The 18,360-nt window shown below is 43.8% G+C and overlaps 1 protein-coding gene across 2 annotated transcripts in view; it reads left to right on the top strand.

Moving 5' to 3' along the window:
• Positions 1 to 16,596, top strand: part of Pum3 (pumilio RNA binding family member 3) — a 35,554-nt gene extending 18,958 nt beyond the window's left edge. For both annotated transcript variants that reach the window (XM_028894318.2, XM_028894312.2), the window contains exons 13-18: positions 228 to 308; positions 5,909 to 6,051; positions 6,654 to 6,876; positions 9,198 to 9,285; positions 11,047 to 11,137; positions 15,116 to 16,596. In XM_028894318.2, the coding sequence (XP_028750151.2) occupies positions 228 to 308; positions 5,909 to 6,051; positions 6,654 to 6,876; positions 9,198 to 9,285; positions 11,047 to 11,137; positions 15,116 to 15,248 (759 nt within the window). In that variant the 3' untranslated portion in view covers positions 15,249 to 16,596. The remainder of the gene's footprint in view (positions 1 to 227; positions 309 to 5,908; positions 6,052 to 6,653; positions 6,877 to 9,197; positions 9,286 to 11,046; positions 11,138 to 15,115) is intronic.
• Positions 16,597 to 18,360: the final 1,764 nt, after the last annotated feature.

The following is an 18,360-nucleotide window of genomic DNA, read 5'->3' as shown; positions in this document are numbered from 1 at the left end:
TTCTAGGTTTGCTGTTATTTTGTCTGACTAATTTTTTTATTACATTAACTTACTTAGTCTATGTGTAGGGAATAGGTAGTATGCACATGTGTGGACGTCAGAGAAAAGTCTGTTGGCCTCTTCTACCACTTGGGTTCTGGGAATCGAACTGCAGTCTTCAGGCTTGGCAGCAAGTGCCTTTACTCACAAGAGCCGTTTTAACCTTTTCTGTCTCCCCGTTCTTACAGGGCCAGTACTCTCATTTGGTTTTGCTGGCAGCGTTTGACTGTATTGATGACACTAAGCTTGTGAAGCAGATAATCATATCAGTAAGTAATTTGGATGGGCTTGAATTGGTTACGTCGGCCAGTGGCCAGTGTTGGAGTTCAATTTCACATGTTATATGAACACTTTGACCTGTGCTTTTGGTTCATATTTTCTGACTTTAGTTGCCTCAGTTGTGTCTTATTTTAGAGGCTTGTTCTGTTCCTGTATGAATCTCAATCTTGTAACTGGATAGTAATTGTTTTCAACACCTAAATGACCATGGTAAAAATAAGACTAAGGTTGGATTAAGGTTGCATGGAATTTTTTATTTTATTTTTTTTAATTAATTAATTTATTTTTTTAGCAAAGCAGTGCTTGGATGTGATTGGTAATTGCCTTATTTAGTGATTCTTCAGTTTAACACACTGGTTGTGGACAAGCAGCCTCTGCACAATTGTCCTGTTCATCTGTCCCTATATGCAGGGCTAAGCTTCTGGAGAAGAGAATACTTGAAACCCATTCAGCTGTGCTTGTAACACCCTTAACAAAAGTTTTTGTTAAAATCAGGTTTCCTAACCTCCTACCTGTGTCTTAGCAATTACTCTGGTCTAATCCGATGACCATAAAGTGGTAATACTTGAGTAAATGTCTTTATCCCTGCACTTGACTTTCAGAACTCTTGGAAAAGCTAACCCAACGTAGACATGGTGTTCAGAATTGTGTGTCTCCTGCCATCCTCTGGGACCATCCTTTTCTCATCTTATTTTGTGAGCCTATTTTCCTTATGTAGTATGTACAAGTATTGACTGGAGAAGGTAGAGATTGCCAAACTAGGGAAGAGAAATTGCAATCTTGGTAGCAGTGACCAAATTGGAAATGTTTTGAAAAGGGCTTAGTTTTTGCAAACGCAGCTTGGAGAAATCTTCGTGATGAATGAGACTCTTACAATGTCTGCAGAGAAAAGCCTGTGGTCAGGTGGGGGTGCTGTGGCCTCTCCAGTCCAGCAGGGTGAGGTTAGCTGGGTGTTTCCAGTTTATCCCTAATAGTAGGGAGGGAGAGGGGAGGTCTGCTTTCCTAGATGGCAGCTGTAGATCCCAGCTGTGGGTTTCTCATGCCCCTGCTGCCCCTTTCCAACTTCGTTCTTGACTATTTTAAAGTTGGGATGACTTTTGGGGGAGTAGGATTGTGGGAAGGAGCGAGTTGGCAAGATTTTGTGTCACAGACTGAATATTTTGACATGTTTCTTGTGACTTTAGTACCCTCTTGACTCCAGTCAATAGTGATTGTTTTTCATTCCTGTGACAGAGATGTGAGGCCATAGAATTGGCTCTGAATAAAGCTGTTTCACAGAAATGGAAACTGGCTGGCCCATTGAAAGTTTGCTTTTGTGTAATATTTCACAAAAACGAAAATGTGCATAACTGTTCCAAATGGATTTCAAGGGAAACAAGCGCCCTTCAGGACTCGCCAGAATTCTCTGCTGGGTTAGTCTTTTCCAACGATTTCTCTCACTTCAAGTTGTTGTTGAAGCCATTTTCGTGTCTTGTGCTTATCTGTTTGTGGTCCGCAGCTGTGGAACCCACATTCCTAAAGACTGACTTGAGGCAGCTCTCATGGACCTGCCTCTCTGACAAATGCTCCGCCGGTTCTGTGGGTCATTACGTCCCAAAGTTAGTGATAAAGTGTGATCTGTTCATCACTCTTGCATTTCTCCACCCAGCCACCACAGAATCTGTTGCAGTGCTTTTTAAAAATAACCAGAAAGTTGAACATTGCCAAACACTCCATTCAGGGTATCCGTGCTTCCCAGAATGTCAAGTTGGAATCTCAACCTGGTCAGCTATACCTTTCTTTGAACTTACAAAATAAATTCAAGCTGTCTCCCATCTGCTTTCCTTTCCAAAGCGAACATACCTCCAAATAAAATGTAATCCCATTTATTCTGGTCTGCTTTGGCTTTTTTCATAGCAGTGTTCCTAAGGAAAGGGATGGATGACCTAGCCAGGGACTGTCTGGGAATGAAGCAGTATTGATGCATATTTTAAATGCCTTATCTCTGATAAATAATTCAGGTTACAAAGAATAATATACCAACTACTTAGCCTTCCATCATGTGATACAAATAAGTAAAACCTGGCTGATCATAGTGTCTCACACTTATAATCCCATCACTTGAGAGCCAGCAAGCCTGGAGGATTGCGATGAATTTGGAGCCCAGCCTGGGCTGAATAGTAAGATCCTATCTTTTTTTTTTTTTGTAAAGGACTAGATAGTAATTATTTGAGGCCTTATTGGCTGTATATGGTTTGTCTTGTTTATACTTTTAAAGAATGTTTTGCAATTTAAAAAAAAAGGAAAAGAAAAAATATTCTTAGCTTGATGAGTGTATAGAAAGTAGGCACAGACAGGACTTGACCTATGGACCATAATTTCCCCACCTTTACGTATTTCGTTTATTTTTCAATGACAAGTAGAAAGTAGTCCACTAGTGGCTATACTGAAGTTTATGGTTTTTATTTTCATGGTGGTGGTTAATATTTTGGATCTCATATATGTAGTTCATTTGGTAGAGTGCTTGTCTCGTATCCATGAAGTCATGGGCTCCATACCCAGCACCACATAAACCAGGTATGTGGTATATGTTTTAGTAATTCCAGCACTTGGAGGGAGGGTGAAGGCAGGAGAATAGGAAGTTCAAGATTATTCTTGGCTACAAAGCAACTGAGTCCAGCCTTGGGATACACGAGACCCTATCTTAAGAACAAAAACCAAACTATTTTTGGAGGAGTGGCCGTGTAGTTCAGTGCTAGAGCACTTAAGCAGTACACGAGAGGCTTGCATTCCCTACCACTGCAAACCAAAAGCAAAGAAACAGCAACAAAAAAAAACAGGAAAACCCCAGAAGTTATTCTTTCATTTTTGCTGGCTTTTGCTATTCCATATAGTTCTTTATCACATATGTGTGGACTCTAGTTTCATTTCTGTAGCTGTGAAACTTAAAAAAACAAATGACAAACAACCTTGGCGAAGAAAAGATTTTATTTGGCTTACAATTTACCTGTATTATGGAGCAGTCAGGGTGGCCATCACATCCACAGAACATGTCATGAACAGACAGAAGAAATGCCTGGATTCTTGCTTGTTATCAACTAGTTTTTTCCCTTTACTGGTCAGTACCCCCTGCCTAGGGAATGGAGCTTCTCACAGTGGACTGGGTCTTTCTACATCAATTACCAGGCAAGACAGTTCGACCACAGTCATGTCCAGAGGTCAGCCTGATCTTATTACTCAGTGAGACTCTTCCCTGAGGATTCTAGGTTGTACCAGACTGACAGTTAAAACTAACCAGTAGAGTCCTGTGACTCTGTTTCCTACCCAGACACTAACAAAACCCATTGTTGCTAAGACTTTTCTTCAGAGTAATTGGTTTTACCAAAATGTCAGGTTGAAATCATAGGCTGATCATCACTCTAAATAAATAAATAAAATCCCAGGCTCCCACTCTGATCTCTCAGCCACATCTCTGCTTCTCACTTGACACTTCCTTAGGTTAATTTTCATTCATTTTTAGCTGTTAACTGTGGTCTGACAGGACTTACAATCTCAGAAATGCCCATTGACTGGATCCTTACATGAGTGAGGTACTCAATAAAGAGGGAGGGGGTCAAGAATGGAGAGACGACATCATGCCCTAGTGCAGCCAGAAGGTGGCCTTGGGGATGAAGCCTTATCTTTGAAGTGCTCAGGCTTCCTGGTCATCTGACCTCCCTCGACTCTTCTGTTGCTGTCGTCTATCATTTAGGTCTCTCCTATTTACTTTTAACTTTCTATTCATTCTCTTCTTGCCGATTCTGCTAGACTTCAGCTCCCTGTGGCTAAAGTAGTTTCTATTTGTTTTTCATTCCCACATATGACCTATTATAGCAGTGTGCTTACCACAGGCTCAAGTCTCTGTTGATTGGTTTAGTTCTGTCCTTATGGAAAATTTGTACCCCCAACTCCATGGCCTGTGTGCACCTTTGTTTTGAATGACTGGCCCTCTTAAGAATGCCAAGGGGCCTGGGCAAGGGCTCCCCCTACTTCGTCAGAGCAAATGAACTGAATGTATCTCTGCATAGATGTTGTGCATACTGGCTGCACCAGGAAAGTAATCCTTGTGGGGGGTGTCAGTGGAGTCCACAGATTTGGTGGCTCCTGCCTTTCCTCATTATGCTATGAAAAAGATGTCAGTTCAAGTGCACTGAGGGCATACTAAAGGTTTCCTGTGTTGGATGCATTAAACATCTCATTACCAAAAGCATGGATAATAATGCTACTTTGAGATAATGAAAAGAACTTCACACCTTGTAGCAAATTCTGTATATTTTTTCCTGGTGTGATTGAAATTATAGATTCATTTTTAGATGGCTAGACCTATTTCTGAAAGCCTTCATGTTTTGTGTGGAAAGCATGCTGTCACCTTCGACTCTTCAGAGGTAATTCAGAGAGCTGGAAGAGGATCCAGCTGTAGTTCTGGAACCTGGTTGCGAGAAGGATCATTCAGCACTCTGCAGTGTCTGGTTCCATTTCAGCATGTAGCCAGTGTCATTACTGCCATTAGGCATCAGAAGAACATAGGTTGGTGCAGAAGTTGAGGGGAGCCTGGGATTTTATCATCAACAAGAGATGCTGAGTTTTGCTGTATTTTGAGCCTATGGTTGATGACTGACTTTTTAGTTTAGTCCTTTGTACTACTAAAATCACTAATTTAGTAATAATTAGTTGTTGGTGTTTTTTGTCTTTTTGGTTTGTTTTTCTAAGGGCAGACTGGGGCTGGAGCAGTGGTTATGAGCACTTTCTGCTTTCCCAGAAGACCCAGGTTCAATACCCAGAACCTACATAGCAGCTCAGAACTTTGCGGGTACTGCATGCATGTTGTGCACAGACATGCTTATAGACAAAACACCCATACACACAATCCATTTTTTAATTGTTTAAAAAAAATAACAGTTCTGAGTATATGTTTTCGTAAGAGGATTGCTTCCTTTTAGAGGAGGGCTATGGCAGATTTGGAGTCGGGATCAGGACTAGTCAGATCCCTGCTTCTGGTCCTGACCTGTAAACTTAGCTAGTGAATGAGTTCTCTCTGTGGCTCCAGGTAACCTGTTGGTGTTTCTCGCTGTAGTAAACAGCCTTCATTTGCTATGAATAAGCAGCCTAGGTAAGCCTGTGTTAACTTTGTGGTTTACAGAGCAGCTTCCTCTCCCAAGCCTCAGCAGGGAAGTTCTGAGGCGTGTGCTTCATCAAGGCTCATGCTACATTAAGTGCTCCTGCAAATTGACTCTTGTCTACTCAGATCACAGCAGGTGCTGTCCTTAGTAATAGCAGCCCATAATACTCCTCATAATGAATGGAGATAGCTCTAACTTTGTAAAAACCCTTGGGTTTGATCAGTTAATACAAACAGGTTGTTCAACAATGATGGCCACAGTAGATAATTAACTGTTCTGAATATACTTCTTTGTGTTTTGATAAGACATGTCGGAATTAGCTTCACATTTGCTAGTGAGTGCACTGAGGGAAATAGCCAAAGGCGTGTTCCTCATTCCCATCAAATCCCAACTGAACTTTGAGAGTGTAAATAACACTGCAAGGGTTTTGTTTTTGTTTTTTAATTGTATAGGAAATCATCAGCTCCCTACCCAGCATAGTGAATGACAAATACGGGAGGAAAGTCCTGTTGTACTTGCTGAGTCCCAGAGATCCTGCCCACACGGTACGAGAAATCATCGAGCTTCTGCAGAAGGGTGACGGCAATGCGCACAGGTAACTGCCAGCTGACGGCTTGGTGCCCTTGGTCTCTCCAGGATGCTTGATTCTTTGTGAGGAGCATGTGCTCTAATAAATCCTCATTGGTGGGTTCCATTGTTAAACTTGAGACTATCCTTGAAAGGAAATGGCAGTACCAGGCTGAATGAAGCGCCTCTGAGCATCTACTTGGCACACAGTAGGCCTTCAGGTGTGTAGTTTGATTTTTTGGTATGCTTTACTTTCAAAGCTCCTGGTGTCATATATTTTAATATCCCAAGAACAGAGTTTGTGAAGTACTCTGAATACGTCCTGTCTTGCATGATGATTTGTCATTATTTGGTTTAAGATTGCTTGGATTTGGGAGGGTTACTTGTGTGTCTGTAGTGTAGAAAGCAGCTTCCTTTATTGAAGTCTTGTTCCTCGCCAGGTAGTGTTAAGATCTTAAGAATGGAAAGATGAAGCCCAGCCTGTAACTTTCACTTACTCACTGTCTGCATCCTCAGCAGAAGGATAGACAATTACAATAGAGGGTGTCCCGGGTTGTGATAAGCTCCTAGAAGTTTGTGATAACAAGATCTGCTGTTTATCTTACCACCTCATTCAACGTATTCCGACAGTAAGAAAGACACCGCCATCCGCCGGCGTGAGCTCTTGGAATCCATCTCTCCCGCTTTGCTAAACCACCTGCAAGGGCATGCTCGAGAGCTGGTGCTGGACAAGTCTGCATGTGTGTTGGTATCCGACATCCTGGGGTCTGCTACTGGAGATGTTCAGCCTGCCATGGATGCCATCGCCAGTTTGGCCACAGCAGAACTGCATCCTGGTGGCAAGGATGGAGAGGTGATGTACTGTTGATTATTAGAATACTGGCAGGAGAGCCACAGGGCTGCAAAAGCCCCCGTCATGGAGACTACAGAGTTAACAGTAATCCAGTAGCACATTTGAAAACAATCAGAGCGCCATAGTGGGAGTACTTGTCCTTCTCAGAGATGCAGTGATTCTGTACTGCCTGAAGTCACATGCTGTGGCTCTTAGATATATCTGTGGCTGGCCCTTTACTACCTTTCCAGAATAGTCCATGCTTGCTGTGGCAGCTGCTTCCTCCTGTGGGAAATGCTATCCTTTCCTCCTGCCCTCTGCTCCATCGGTGCAAAGGCTAACTCACCCTGGGGCCCACAGTTCTCTGAAGTCTTCCCTGATTCTGACTCGTTAAAAAAGACTTGCTCAGCCAGGTGCAGAGCTACAGACCTAGACTTGAGAGAGAGAGGCAGGAGGAATAGGAGTTTGAGGATATCCTCTGCTGCATATGGAGTTCAGGGCCTGCCTAAGCTAGAAGAGACTCTCTCTCAACAATATACAAGTGCTAAACAGCTCCCCAAAAGCTTGCCATTTGGAAGACATACTGATTAAGTAGAAAAATTATTTAAGTTAATACTGAAACAGAAACTATGAAGGACAACTCTGGGTTCTATGGGGTTGTGTAAGACCCAGCTTGTCCCCAGGTAGGCTTCCTAGAATCAGAGACGAGCCAAGCTGAACCCTGAAGGGTTAGCAGCTGGGCCAAGCATGGTGGAAGGGGGAGGGTGTACTGCAGCCCTAAGGAGAGGAGAGCTGCCGAGCCCAAGACTCCCAGTGGGAAACAGCAAGCAAGCAGGAAGAAGGCAGAGGCCAGATCACACAGGGCCTTTGTCCTGTGCTGGCTGGTAAGCTCACAGCGCTCGGAACTAGCTGGTTATAGGGAACTACCATTTTTGGAAGCTTCGACCTCTGCTGTCACTGAGTCTCACAAAAGCCTTTATGTGCTAAACAGAGTAGCATTTTATTATGATCCCTGGCATTCATTGCTCAAGGATATAAAATAAGCTGTTCAAGTTCTAAGCCTTTCATTCATTAATCAGAAAAGCTATGAATCTGTCAGGAATGCTTAAAAAATACTCCTTGCCCTTAGAGTTTGGAATCCATTGGAGAGGCACATGCATGCCACTTTTATGCGTACCTTTATGCAAAAAGCTGAATGCTAACATCTGCATTTTAGTCCAGTTCCAGGAACTTTAACCTAGTAATCTGTGTAGTTCTGCTGAACAGGCCGTAGGCTGCAAATACTGGATGCCGTGTGGTAACAGCACTAAATTATCACAGTGCCCAGGCGCTGCTGCACTGGGGCAGAGTCTGCCTCCCCTGCTGAGCTCTTCTGCTCAGCATCTTGCCAGGTGTTGTGTTCTAGTCATAGCCAACTTCCCCAGCCTCAGCATCTCGTCACAGAGGGTCTCAGGCAGGAAGGAAAGCAAGAGCGTTAGGCCTTTTCTTGGCTGGAAGATGGTCTCCAGGCAGGCTTTCCTGCCATGTCATTAGCTAGAATTGGTTTGAGTCCCATCTGCTTACAGCCACTGAGGGTGTGACCCCTAAGAACACAGTCTTTGGAGGAAATAGCTTGGGGGCTCCCTGTTGACTAAAAAGTCCAGCATCTTCTCCACAGCACAGTTATTCTTTCCATCTCTAATTCCTTCTAGCCATGCGTCAGGTCATGCATTTGATTCTGACTAAATGCATGACCCATATGCATTTGATTCTAACTAAAAAGGATGCATGGTATTGAATGCCTGGCATGCTACTGACACATGGATTGGAAGAGACAAGTGGGTTGTGATCTGAAGCTGAGGCCCCTGGCTTCCTGGAGTAGATCAGACGAATGTATGATGAAATAGTGCTCATTATTTCTCATACTAAATGAGGGGAGACTGTTGTTACTGTGGGACAGTTGGTAAGGCCAGCAAGTAAGCTGCAGAATGTTTTCGTGGCCTGCTCTTTAGGTCACGGTAGTGAATGGTATTTAAACACCATGTAGTGTTCTCCCAAGGGGTTTATTTGTATATCAGATCAGTGTATTACCATGGGAAGAGCTGGCAGCTTCACCCGATTTTAGAACATTGTGTGGTATTGTTCAAACAGAAACTTACCAATCCCTGAACTCCCTTTCGGGGACTGTGATCTCCCACAGAGCTATGCTTGTTGCACCCTGGGAATGTGATGGGTATTCTGGATAAAGATTTCTTAAAATGTGAAACTTAACTGCATCCATGTCTATACATGGGCTGGAGATAGGCTCATGGGCCGGTGATGGATGACAGCTTTTGAAATAACGCGGTTGGATTCTTTTGTAGCTTCACGTTGCCGAGCATCCTGCAGGACATCTGGTTCTCAAATGGTTAATAGAGCAAGATAAAAAGATGAAGGAAAATGGGAGAGAAGGTAGGCTGTGTGTCTTACATGGGATTTCTGCATTTCTGGACTTTATACTGGTCATTTAGGTCCCGCTGGGATTTACCCGATGTGTAGAATTCATGCCTGTGACTAGGTAATGATTAAATTTCAAGGGCCGGGCTGCAGCTCACTGGTGGACTGCTTGCCTGCCATGCAGTTTGAGCTGACAGTGGCTGAAAAGGTGACAGGTCAGGGATTTGTTTCCGGAGACGGCCTGCAGTGCTGTGGCTAGCAGGGCCGTGAGTGCAGGGTGGCACTGTCACCTCTAAACTTAAGTAAGGACTCGGGCCTGGTTTCCTGCCGTTTTTAGATAAGACACTTTAATAGTCAGGAATAATATGTAGTGAGGCAACCCTTCCATTATTGAAAAAGTCAATGCATAGTTTAGATGAGTTAGACAAGTTGTTAATGTCCAAAAAATTTCCTAATGAGTTTTCAAAATGAAAATGCCAGAAGCCCTAAAACAAGGCTGTTGGCCTTGGGTGGGTGGTTGTCATTTTCAAGCACAAATGAGTGTGTCTGTCTGTTCGGTTATGTATTGTTGTGTGACAAACCTCAGGCTGAGTGGTTCTCTGCGCAGTCATTTGGGTTGGTTGAGTGGAGTGTACCCAGTGTTACAGTAGCTCACTCACCAGACCGCCGCCAGTTTTACCTCTTCTTAGACTGCTTGGCCTTGCACACGTGGTGGTTGATTCGGTTTTTATTTTTATTTTTTATTTGTGGCATGTTGTGTGTGTGAATATAGACGTATGTGAGTCATGGCACATGTGTGGAGGTCAGATGAGGCTAGCTGGCCTTGTGCTTTTAGGAGTTCTCCTGTTTCTACCATTGGAATTATAGGAGTGAGTGTGTAAGAATAATCTGAGCATTGCATGGGTCCTAGGAACTTGAGCTCAGGTCCTGTACCCGCTGATTCACTTCCCTGGCCCCAGGGGTTAGTCTGTAGGTTGAGCATCCCCAGGAAACAAAGCACGTGTACGCTTTTGCCTCATCATTAATCCTCAGAAGTCACCCTGTGTCACTTCTACCATGTGCTCTTGGTCTGAGCCGTGAGACCACCCAGAGTCAGCAAAGACTTAGACTCCACCCTTAATGGGGGCTCACAGCATCTAGAAATAAATGCACACAATGTAGAATGAGTTGCACATAGAGGACACAGTGAAGAAGATGCCAAGACCTTGGAAAAAGTTAAGATGAACAGTGTTTAGGGTGGGGGAGTCTTGGCTAGCCTGAAACATGGCAGTCCCCTTGCTTCAGCCTTCAGGGCCGGAACATTAGGCATAATTATTTTTGATATATGGCTATGAAAGCATCGTAGAAATTGCCATGACTAACCCAAATGGTCATTCTTAAGCCACTAACCATGTTATTGGTCCCTTCCAGTTCAGCTTTTTTATACAAGAGGAACCGATTTTGGCTGCATGTGAAATGGCGCTGTCAAACATTTACTTGCTGAGTAGGTCAAGGTTAAATCATTAAGTATTACAAAGAAATGTAGATGTGACCAGATGAGCTTTTTAAAATAATTTGTTTTTCTTGGGTAATTACTGCCAAAAATAGTTTGGAATTTGCATCAGAGTTGAGAAAATTGGCAGTATTAACATAGTACTAAATCTGTACTAGAATTTTAGTGTGTATAGGTGAGGATTATTTTTAACTTTTCTGTTGAAACATTTGCAAACTAAAGGGTATTGAGATGAGGGGTGGGAGTTTGTATTGATGTTCACTAAATTCCGGTCTATTTTATAGGTTGTTTTGCAAAAACCCTTATAGAGCATGTTGGCATGAAGAACCTCAAGTCCTGGGCCAGCATCAATCGGGGTGCCATTATTCTTTCCAGGTTGGTGGATACATCATGCAACACTTCTTTACCTTTATTTCTTTTTCTAGAATTTATTCCCAGCAGTGTGGTATTACTCCATCACTCATGGTCCAGACAAATATTAAAAAGGAAATGTAGGGGCTGGTGAGAAAATGCATTTGCCACCAAGTTCACCTACCAGAGTTGTATCTTCAAGACCCCTAAGGTAGAAGGAGAGAAATAACTCCCACTGACATGTACACACATGCTGTGGCAGGGAGCTGTGCACTCTCACACAAACAATAAACAGGTGTGACTTAAATTTTTCTTTAAAGGGAGCTGGAGAGATGGTTCAATGGTTAAGAGTGCTGGCTGCTCTTCCAGAGGACCCGGGTTCAATTCCCAGCACCTACATGTCAGCTCCAACCTGTCTATACCTCCAGTTCCAGAGGATCTGACACCCTCACACAGACATATGTGCAGGCAAAACACCAATGTACATAAAATAAAATTTAATTTTAAAAATTCTTTAAAAGCAAATGGAGCTCTTCAGTCCTCAGATTTAACTGTCATCTTGTGGGTGTCAAAGGTCACAGAATTTTGACATGTGCAATATACATAATTTCATTGCATTTGTAGTTTTGACCAAAACACAGTTACATTTTCTCTTAATGAGTAAGTTGTATGCCTCTGGACTGTCACAAAGCTCTTTAAGTCAAGCCTAACTTGAGAGTTTATTTTCATTGTCTTTAGAGATTCTGGAATTGATAAAGGAGTTGTTAATTGAGAGAAGCTGATGTATAAATGGAATCCTTGCTTACAGACTGCTCTCTGGACTAGGTTATGTTGAGTTTAGAATGTACAGGTCATTTTATAGCATCTGTATGCTTTTGAATCAGTTACTGTTTCTCTTCTCTGTTGCATCCTAGTTTACTTCTCAGTTATAAAACACTGGCCAAATCAGCTTCGGGAGGAAAGGGCTTATTTTATCTTCCAACTCCCAATCACAATCCATCACTGAGGAAAGTCAGGGCAAAACCCCACAGCAGGACCTGGAGCAGAGACCGTGGACAAACGCTGCTTGCTAGTCTGCTCCCATTTTACCTTCAGCTCCCTTTCTTACCCAGCCCAAGCCCACCTGCCTAGGGCTAGTGCTTGGCACAGTGTGCTGGGCCCTCCTCCATCAGTTAACAGTTAAGAAGTGCCCCTGTGGCCAGTCTGATGGAGGCAGTTCCTCAATGAGGTCTCCTCTTCCCAGGGACTCTGCTTTGTGTCAGGTTGACAAAAACTGACCAGCACATCCCCTGCTTAGGAGAAAACGTACTCCAGTCTGAGGCTTCCACCTTGTTTGTGGAGCTTGCTGTACAGTATAGCTGTGTGGCTTGTAAACAGTAGGCTAAAAATTCCAATATATGGTCTGGTCTGCATCCACAGGAGTTCATTTTTACGAGGTCAGTGTCTTTGAATGTATGGGTATTACATGCAGATCTGGCTGTCTGTTTCTTAGAGAAATGAGTTCATACCCCAGCGGATGTTAAAGAGTCAGAACCCGTTCGCTTCGACAGGAACTTTTTTGTCCTGCATTTCTTTACCAGGCATTTGGAATGTTAACACCTACTGACATGCTTTCATTCTGCTCAGTTAACTGGAAATTTCAGTGATGCCATGAAATTAATGTGTAAAGTTTGCTCATCCCTCAGCACTCCCATGGGTAGATCTCAGACAGAAGAATGATTCATGTTTCTTCTGGAGCTCTGCCTGGAACTGTGTGGAGACACATGCAGTGTCTGAGGTTCTAAACAGAAGTTGAATGTGATGTGGCTTTAAATGCAGTCGTCTTATTTGCTGGATACTGGAATAGCATTTGTTTGCCAAAATCCCTGCCTGTTTACATTTTAGTTCAAATATGTGTTTTCTTTTGGGAGTATTTAATGCTGTGTTTGTTGTCTCTTCGCCACAGTCATTATTAAGTTACTGAAAGAGCATTTTGGGTGAAAAGAGGAAAAAGCTCTGGGTGCTGGCTGAGAAATAACTCTGTAGAGTTCTCTAGCACCTAAGAACATAGGCCCTGGATAGTCTGCCTGGGTTTCAAGCCCTGCCTCACTGTGGGACTTGGAAAATCATTGAGCTTCCCAGGTTTTTCTTGGTTGTAAAACTAAAAGTTAATGATAATCTTAAAGCTGTTAAGAACTCAGGGCATATAGAATGCCTTTCACTGTGCCTGTGTTTAGCACATACTTAATAGCTGCTAACTTGTACTAATATTCTGTACCATGTGGCCGTTTAGCCAAGGTGTTACTGTAAAGACACCGAGTGACAAATCCGTGTCGGGGCACTTTGCTGGCACCTGTTGTCATCTCCTATGAGCTGTAGGATGCCGCCTGGTGCTGTTAAACCCACCTTCCTCTTTTTGACATGATGGAAGTTACTGGGACTGGGGACTTTTGAAAATGCCAAGTGATCTCCTAGAATGTGTTTCAGAGGTTGACATTTACATGTGGTCCTAAAGAACTTAGGAGGGAAAGGAAATTTGGGCCTAATGGCCTACAGTCTGGTGACTTGTGACCCAGCCTTGTTTAATGGTTCACATTTATTGTTTACTAAGTATCAAGCTCTAGCTTAAAAAAACAAAAACAAAAACAAAAACAAAAAAAAACAGCCCTCTGGGAACTGGGGCCTGGCTCAGTAATGAGCATGGGCTTATCGTGAGTGTGGCTCGGTGTTGAGCTTGGGCTTAGCATGAGTGTGGCTATGCTTGGCATCAGAGTGCAGCCTTGAAATGCACATAGTTAGTGGTGCAGTATGTACCCAGCATGTGTGAGATCCTGGGTTCAGTTCTCCACCAAAAGCAAACAACCTGGAGGAGAAAGGTGAATTCCCTTGTTAATCCCATTCTCCAGATCAGGAAACCGAGTCTCAGACAATCAACGTGCTCTGGGTTGTATGGTTACTGACAGAAGGCAGGTTTCTTGCTAAATCAGGAGCGCTGTTAGGTTACACACTTCCACTTCCACAGCACAGTGTGTCGTAGGTGTAGAGTTCAGTGACAAGGTCACTAACACTTGGCTTTCCTCCCATGCTTGGCTTGCCACACCTGTTCACTGGGGTGAGCTCACCTGGGGAGACAATGCTCCTTGGCCATCTCTAGGCATGTGGTACTTTCCTGTCAGTACGTGAGTAAAGCACCCTCTCTCTACTGTTCTGTTACTGTGAAGAGACACCCATGTCAAAGCAGCTAATAAAAGAAAAGTTTTTTGTGGGGCCTAACTTACAGTTTCAGAAGGTAAGTCCATGACCATCATGGCAGTAATCAGGCAGACACGGCACTGGAGCAGTGGCTAAGAGCATCTGACCCATAAGCAGGAGGCAGAGAGGTTGAGCAAGTCTGGGTCTGGTGTGGGCTTTTGAAACCCCAGCAGCTACACCTCCTGATCCTTCCCAAACAGTTCCACCAACTGGAACCAAACATTCAAATGTATGAGCCTACAGGGTGTGTGGGGGGGGGCGGGGGGGGGCATTCTTATTCAAATCACCACACCTGCCAAACAGTTTTAAGGCAGGATGCAATTAACTCATAAGATAATCAAAGTCAATGGAGTCTTGTCTCAGTGACTCCACCCACAAGATATAAAGCATTTCCATAGTTTCAGAGTGTAAACATTCATTTGGTGAATTTTAAGTTTTTTAACTACATTTATTTGGTGGGTGTGGGTATCTGTGCATACATACATGCCATAGCACACATGTACTGGTCAGGGAAGAAGTGAGAGTCAGTTCTTCCGCCATACGAGTTCCAGACATGGAGCTCATCGGGCTTGGTAAGAAGGCAGGTGCCTTTACCTGCTGAGTCATCTCTCTGGCCTCCATCTGATGAGTTTGGAGGGGGGGGACCCTATGTAATACACTGTACATAGCTACAGGAGATGACTGAACAGCGACTTAGTTACAGTGTCCGTGTGGGTGGGGTAGCGGATTCAGGGCTTTTATGACGTTTAATTTTGTCAACCTTTTCTTTAGCCTTCTTCAGAGCTGTGACCAGGAAGTTGTAAACAAAGTCAAAGCTGGACTGAAAAGCCTGATTCCGACATTGGAAAAAACCAAAAGCACCAGCAGAGGAGTCGAAACTCTACTGGAAAAACTGACTGCGTAGGCATGCAGGATGAGCTAGCTGGAACCTGCTTCCCGTGGAGATGAAGGGCGGATCCACCGTACTCATAACTGGACACTCTATACATGTAGCCTTTGTTCAAGGACCTATTTATATAAAATTGTTTCTAAAAGAGACTTTCTGTTTAATGCCAACCGTCTCATCTGTCAGGCCGAGTACTGCACAGGTCGCAGTGTGGCATCCGACTGATGTGATGGGCCTGGGTGTGTGTGTGGTTGAATGCCTTGATTTAGGAAAGGAGACAGCTGCAGTCTGAGAAGACTTCCTGGAGAAGGTGGGCTTTCATGGACTATTATGACAGAAGAAGGAAGGGCGTGAGAAATCCACGTGGAATGTGTAGTGGGAGCAGTAAAGTGACCTGCCCTTGGTGGCAGCCTATGGTGGGGACAGCTGCTCTGGTCAGTTCAGCACATGCGAGAGGAGTTAGGAGATCCTAGGTCATGGCTAAGGTTAAGGTTGCTAGGAAAGTCTTATCTCTGGGTTTGGGCCTTCAGAGTAAATATACCTTGTGATGGGGCATTCTCCTTGGGACAGCCCCTAAAATAATCATAGCCCTTAGGGTGAGTAAAAAGGGCTAAAGTGTTAGAGTATAGAGGTTTGAGTACAGGTGGGGTGTTTAGATTTTAAAAGTACAGGTAGCTCTCAGCAGCGAAGCTAGAGAAGGTCTGTAGACCACCTGGGCTCACGTAGCAGCCTTTTTCAGTACAGAGCCTGTCTTTCCTCCAGATGTCTGATGGGATGAGACACCCGTCTGGTCTGTGAGTAGTTACGTCCTGTGGGGAATTGGCTGTGCCTTACCTGCCCTGACTTCAAGGTCCCAGGACTACTACTGTGGCTTCTGGGACTCGTCTGCTGGTGACACCTGTCTCTATTGGTTGGATTCTCAGGGCAGCTGAGCATGGAGTGAGGTGGTAAATGGAGAAAAGACAATTCGATTTTGCTGCTGTGTGGTGAATGTTATCATTATTTGAGGTTGAGTTCTCTATAGAAAGGACCATTCAGAGAGATGAGAGACAGGGTGCTACACGTTCATCCTTAAAAGTGAAAAAATAAGCATGTATGTAATTTGCAAGAACACTTTTGTGCAGCTTGGAACAAAGCAGCCATCTCCCAAACCCCTGACTCACGCTTTCCCTAATGACTTGCATTCTTAGCTCTGGCAGATTCTAAATATGTTTTCTATTATGTACTTGAATATATACATTTTCTATACTTGAGACTTCATACTGCAGAAAATACATGCTGTGAATGTCACCGTTCTTCCTCCTCTTTCCTCACCCTAGTACAGCTGCATCTGTTAAAAGGGTTCTACATAAATCGTTGAATTGAATTATGACATACTGAGCTGCCATTTTGTACCCACTACCATTTTATTTTTCCTATAATTAGTCACTGTCAAATTTATTTTCATTTACTTGGGTTTTTACATTCCTGTTATTAGATGCCCTCCCCGCAAAACTTCTCACTAGAATTTCTTCAAACTTCTATTAGGTTGCATTACCACCTCCCCCACAACCGTTTTCCTCTTCTGTTTGTGTGGTGTGGCTGCTCCCTGGGGTTATTCTGGCGTCCACTGGTGTCTCGCACCTCATGTGTCTCACGTAGGTCACAGGCGTGCACCTCTCATCAGCCATCTGCCTATTTCCTTTGAGTCTCACACAGAAGAGCAGTGGTAGGTTCAGAGCACAGTCCAGCCAGGGAATCGTGGGAGAAGGGTGGATTTGCTGGGGATGGTTTCTGAGAACCCAGCTCTCCAATCCAGCTGCCTGGCAGCTGTGGGCATGAGGCAGGGTGTTTGAAGATTGCTGTCTTGCCACCATAAGGAAAGATAGCAGACATGCTGAGCATGGCTGAGCAGGAGGGCAAAAGAGTTGAGAATGATCATGATGTTGAGCTGCTGTCTGCCTCAAGTGGAGCTGTGTTAGCCTTGAACTCTTGATGACATGGGGAAGTATACTTCCATTTTCATTTACATTCATTTGATTGGTTGTAAATTGGATACCATTATAGAAATTTGCAGCCCAATGTGCTAGCCTAGCCCAGAATACTATTAGCCTTGCACACTGCCCAGCCTTGAGGTCAGTCAGCAGTCCCATCTGGAGAGACTTCTGGCTTTCTGCATGTCCTGTAGAATCGCTTGCCCACCGCCATCATCCTGCATCTTCATCTGGGGAAAGCCCAGTTCTCTTATACCTCGATTAACACTCACCTGCATGAGTGACAGCCTCTAATGGGCTTCCTGTGAAAACATGCCTGTGACGTCAGAGTACTGGCAAGTCAGAAGCTGTGCTCTGACTTTTAGACAGTTTAGCTGGATGTAGAATTCGTACATACATAGTTTAAAGTTAATTTAGTCACAGAATTTGGGAACATTAATCTTGTCTGTAGTGTATAAAGTTGCATTGTTAAGTCCAGTGACATCTTGATATTTTACAGATAGGCTTTGAGATGGCGAAAGCGAAAGTTTATACAAGTTTTTAAAGTCCTCTGTCTTCATTCCAGGATCATATGCATAGGTGTATGATGTGTGTCTCTTGCATTTAAATGAGAAAAACCAAATCCTTCATTCTGGAAGCTGTATTGTCTCTGGTTTTTCATCCCCTGCTCTTTTTTTTTTTTTTTTTAATGTTTCTCATAGGAACTCTTGTTTATTTGTATTTTCATTTTGAGTCTAGCCTTTTAATAGCTCAATGACACCCCACCCTGGCTCAGCTCCCCAGAGGTGGATGCTGTTTTGGACTGCCTTTCTTTTTTCTTATTTGTATTTGATTTTCTTTGTGAGTTACTTCCTCCACTTTCTTGGCCCTCCCTTCCAGTGAGATGTCTTTTTCTTATTTCTAGGATGTGGTGTGGCTGTGGCTCTTGGGATGCTGGATTTATGGTGGGTTCTTTTGTTTTACTTTGCCACTCTTCCGATCCCTCCTAGCTGGTCTAATGGAGGCTTTCTTCTTTCTCCATAACGCTGCAGCCCTGAGACCAAGAGAAGAAGGCAGCTTGTAGTCTGCTGTTGACTGCACTGTGGGCAATGGGGTGGTACCCTGCTTCACTGAGGTTCTCCAGGTGTGGGTGACTAGGCCTTTTGCGTGGAACCCTG

The sequence above is a fragment of the Peromyscus leucopus genome, chromosome 1 (genome assembly GCF_004664715.2).
Source record: "Peromyscus leucopus breed LL Stock chromosome 1, UCI_PerLeu_2.1, whole genome shotgun sequence".
Lineage (NCBI taxonomy): Eukaryota > Metazoa > Chordata > Mammalia > Rodentia > Cricetidae > Peromyscus > Peromyscus leucopus.
Note: the sequence above shows the minus strand (reverse complement) of the source record. Positions and strands in the feature narration are given on the sequence as shown.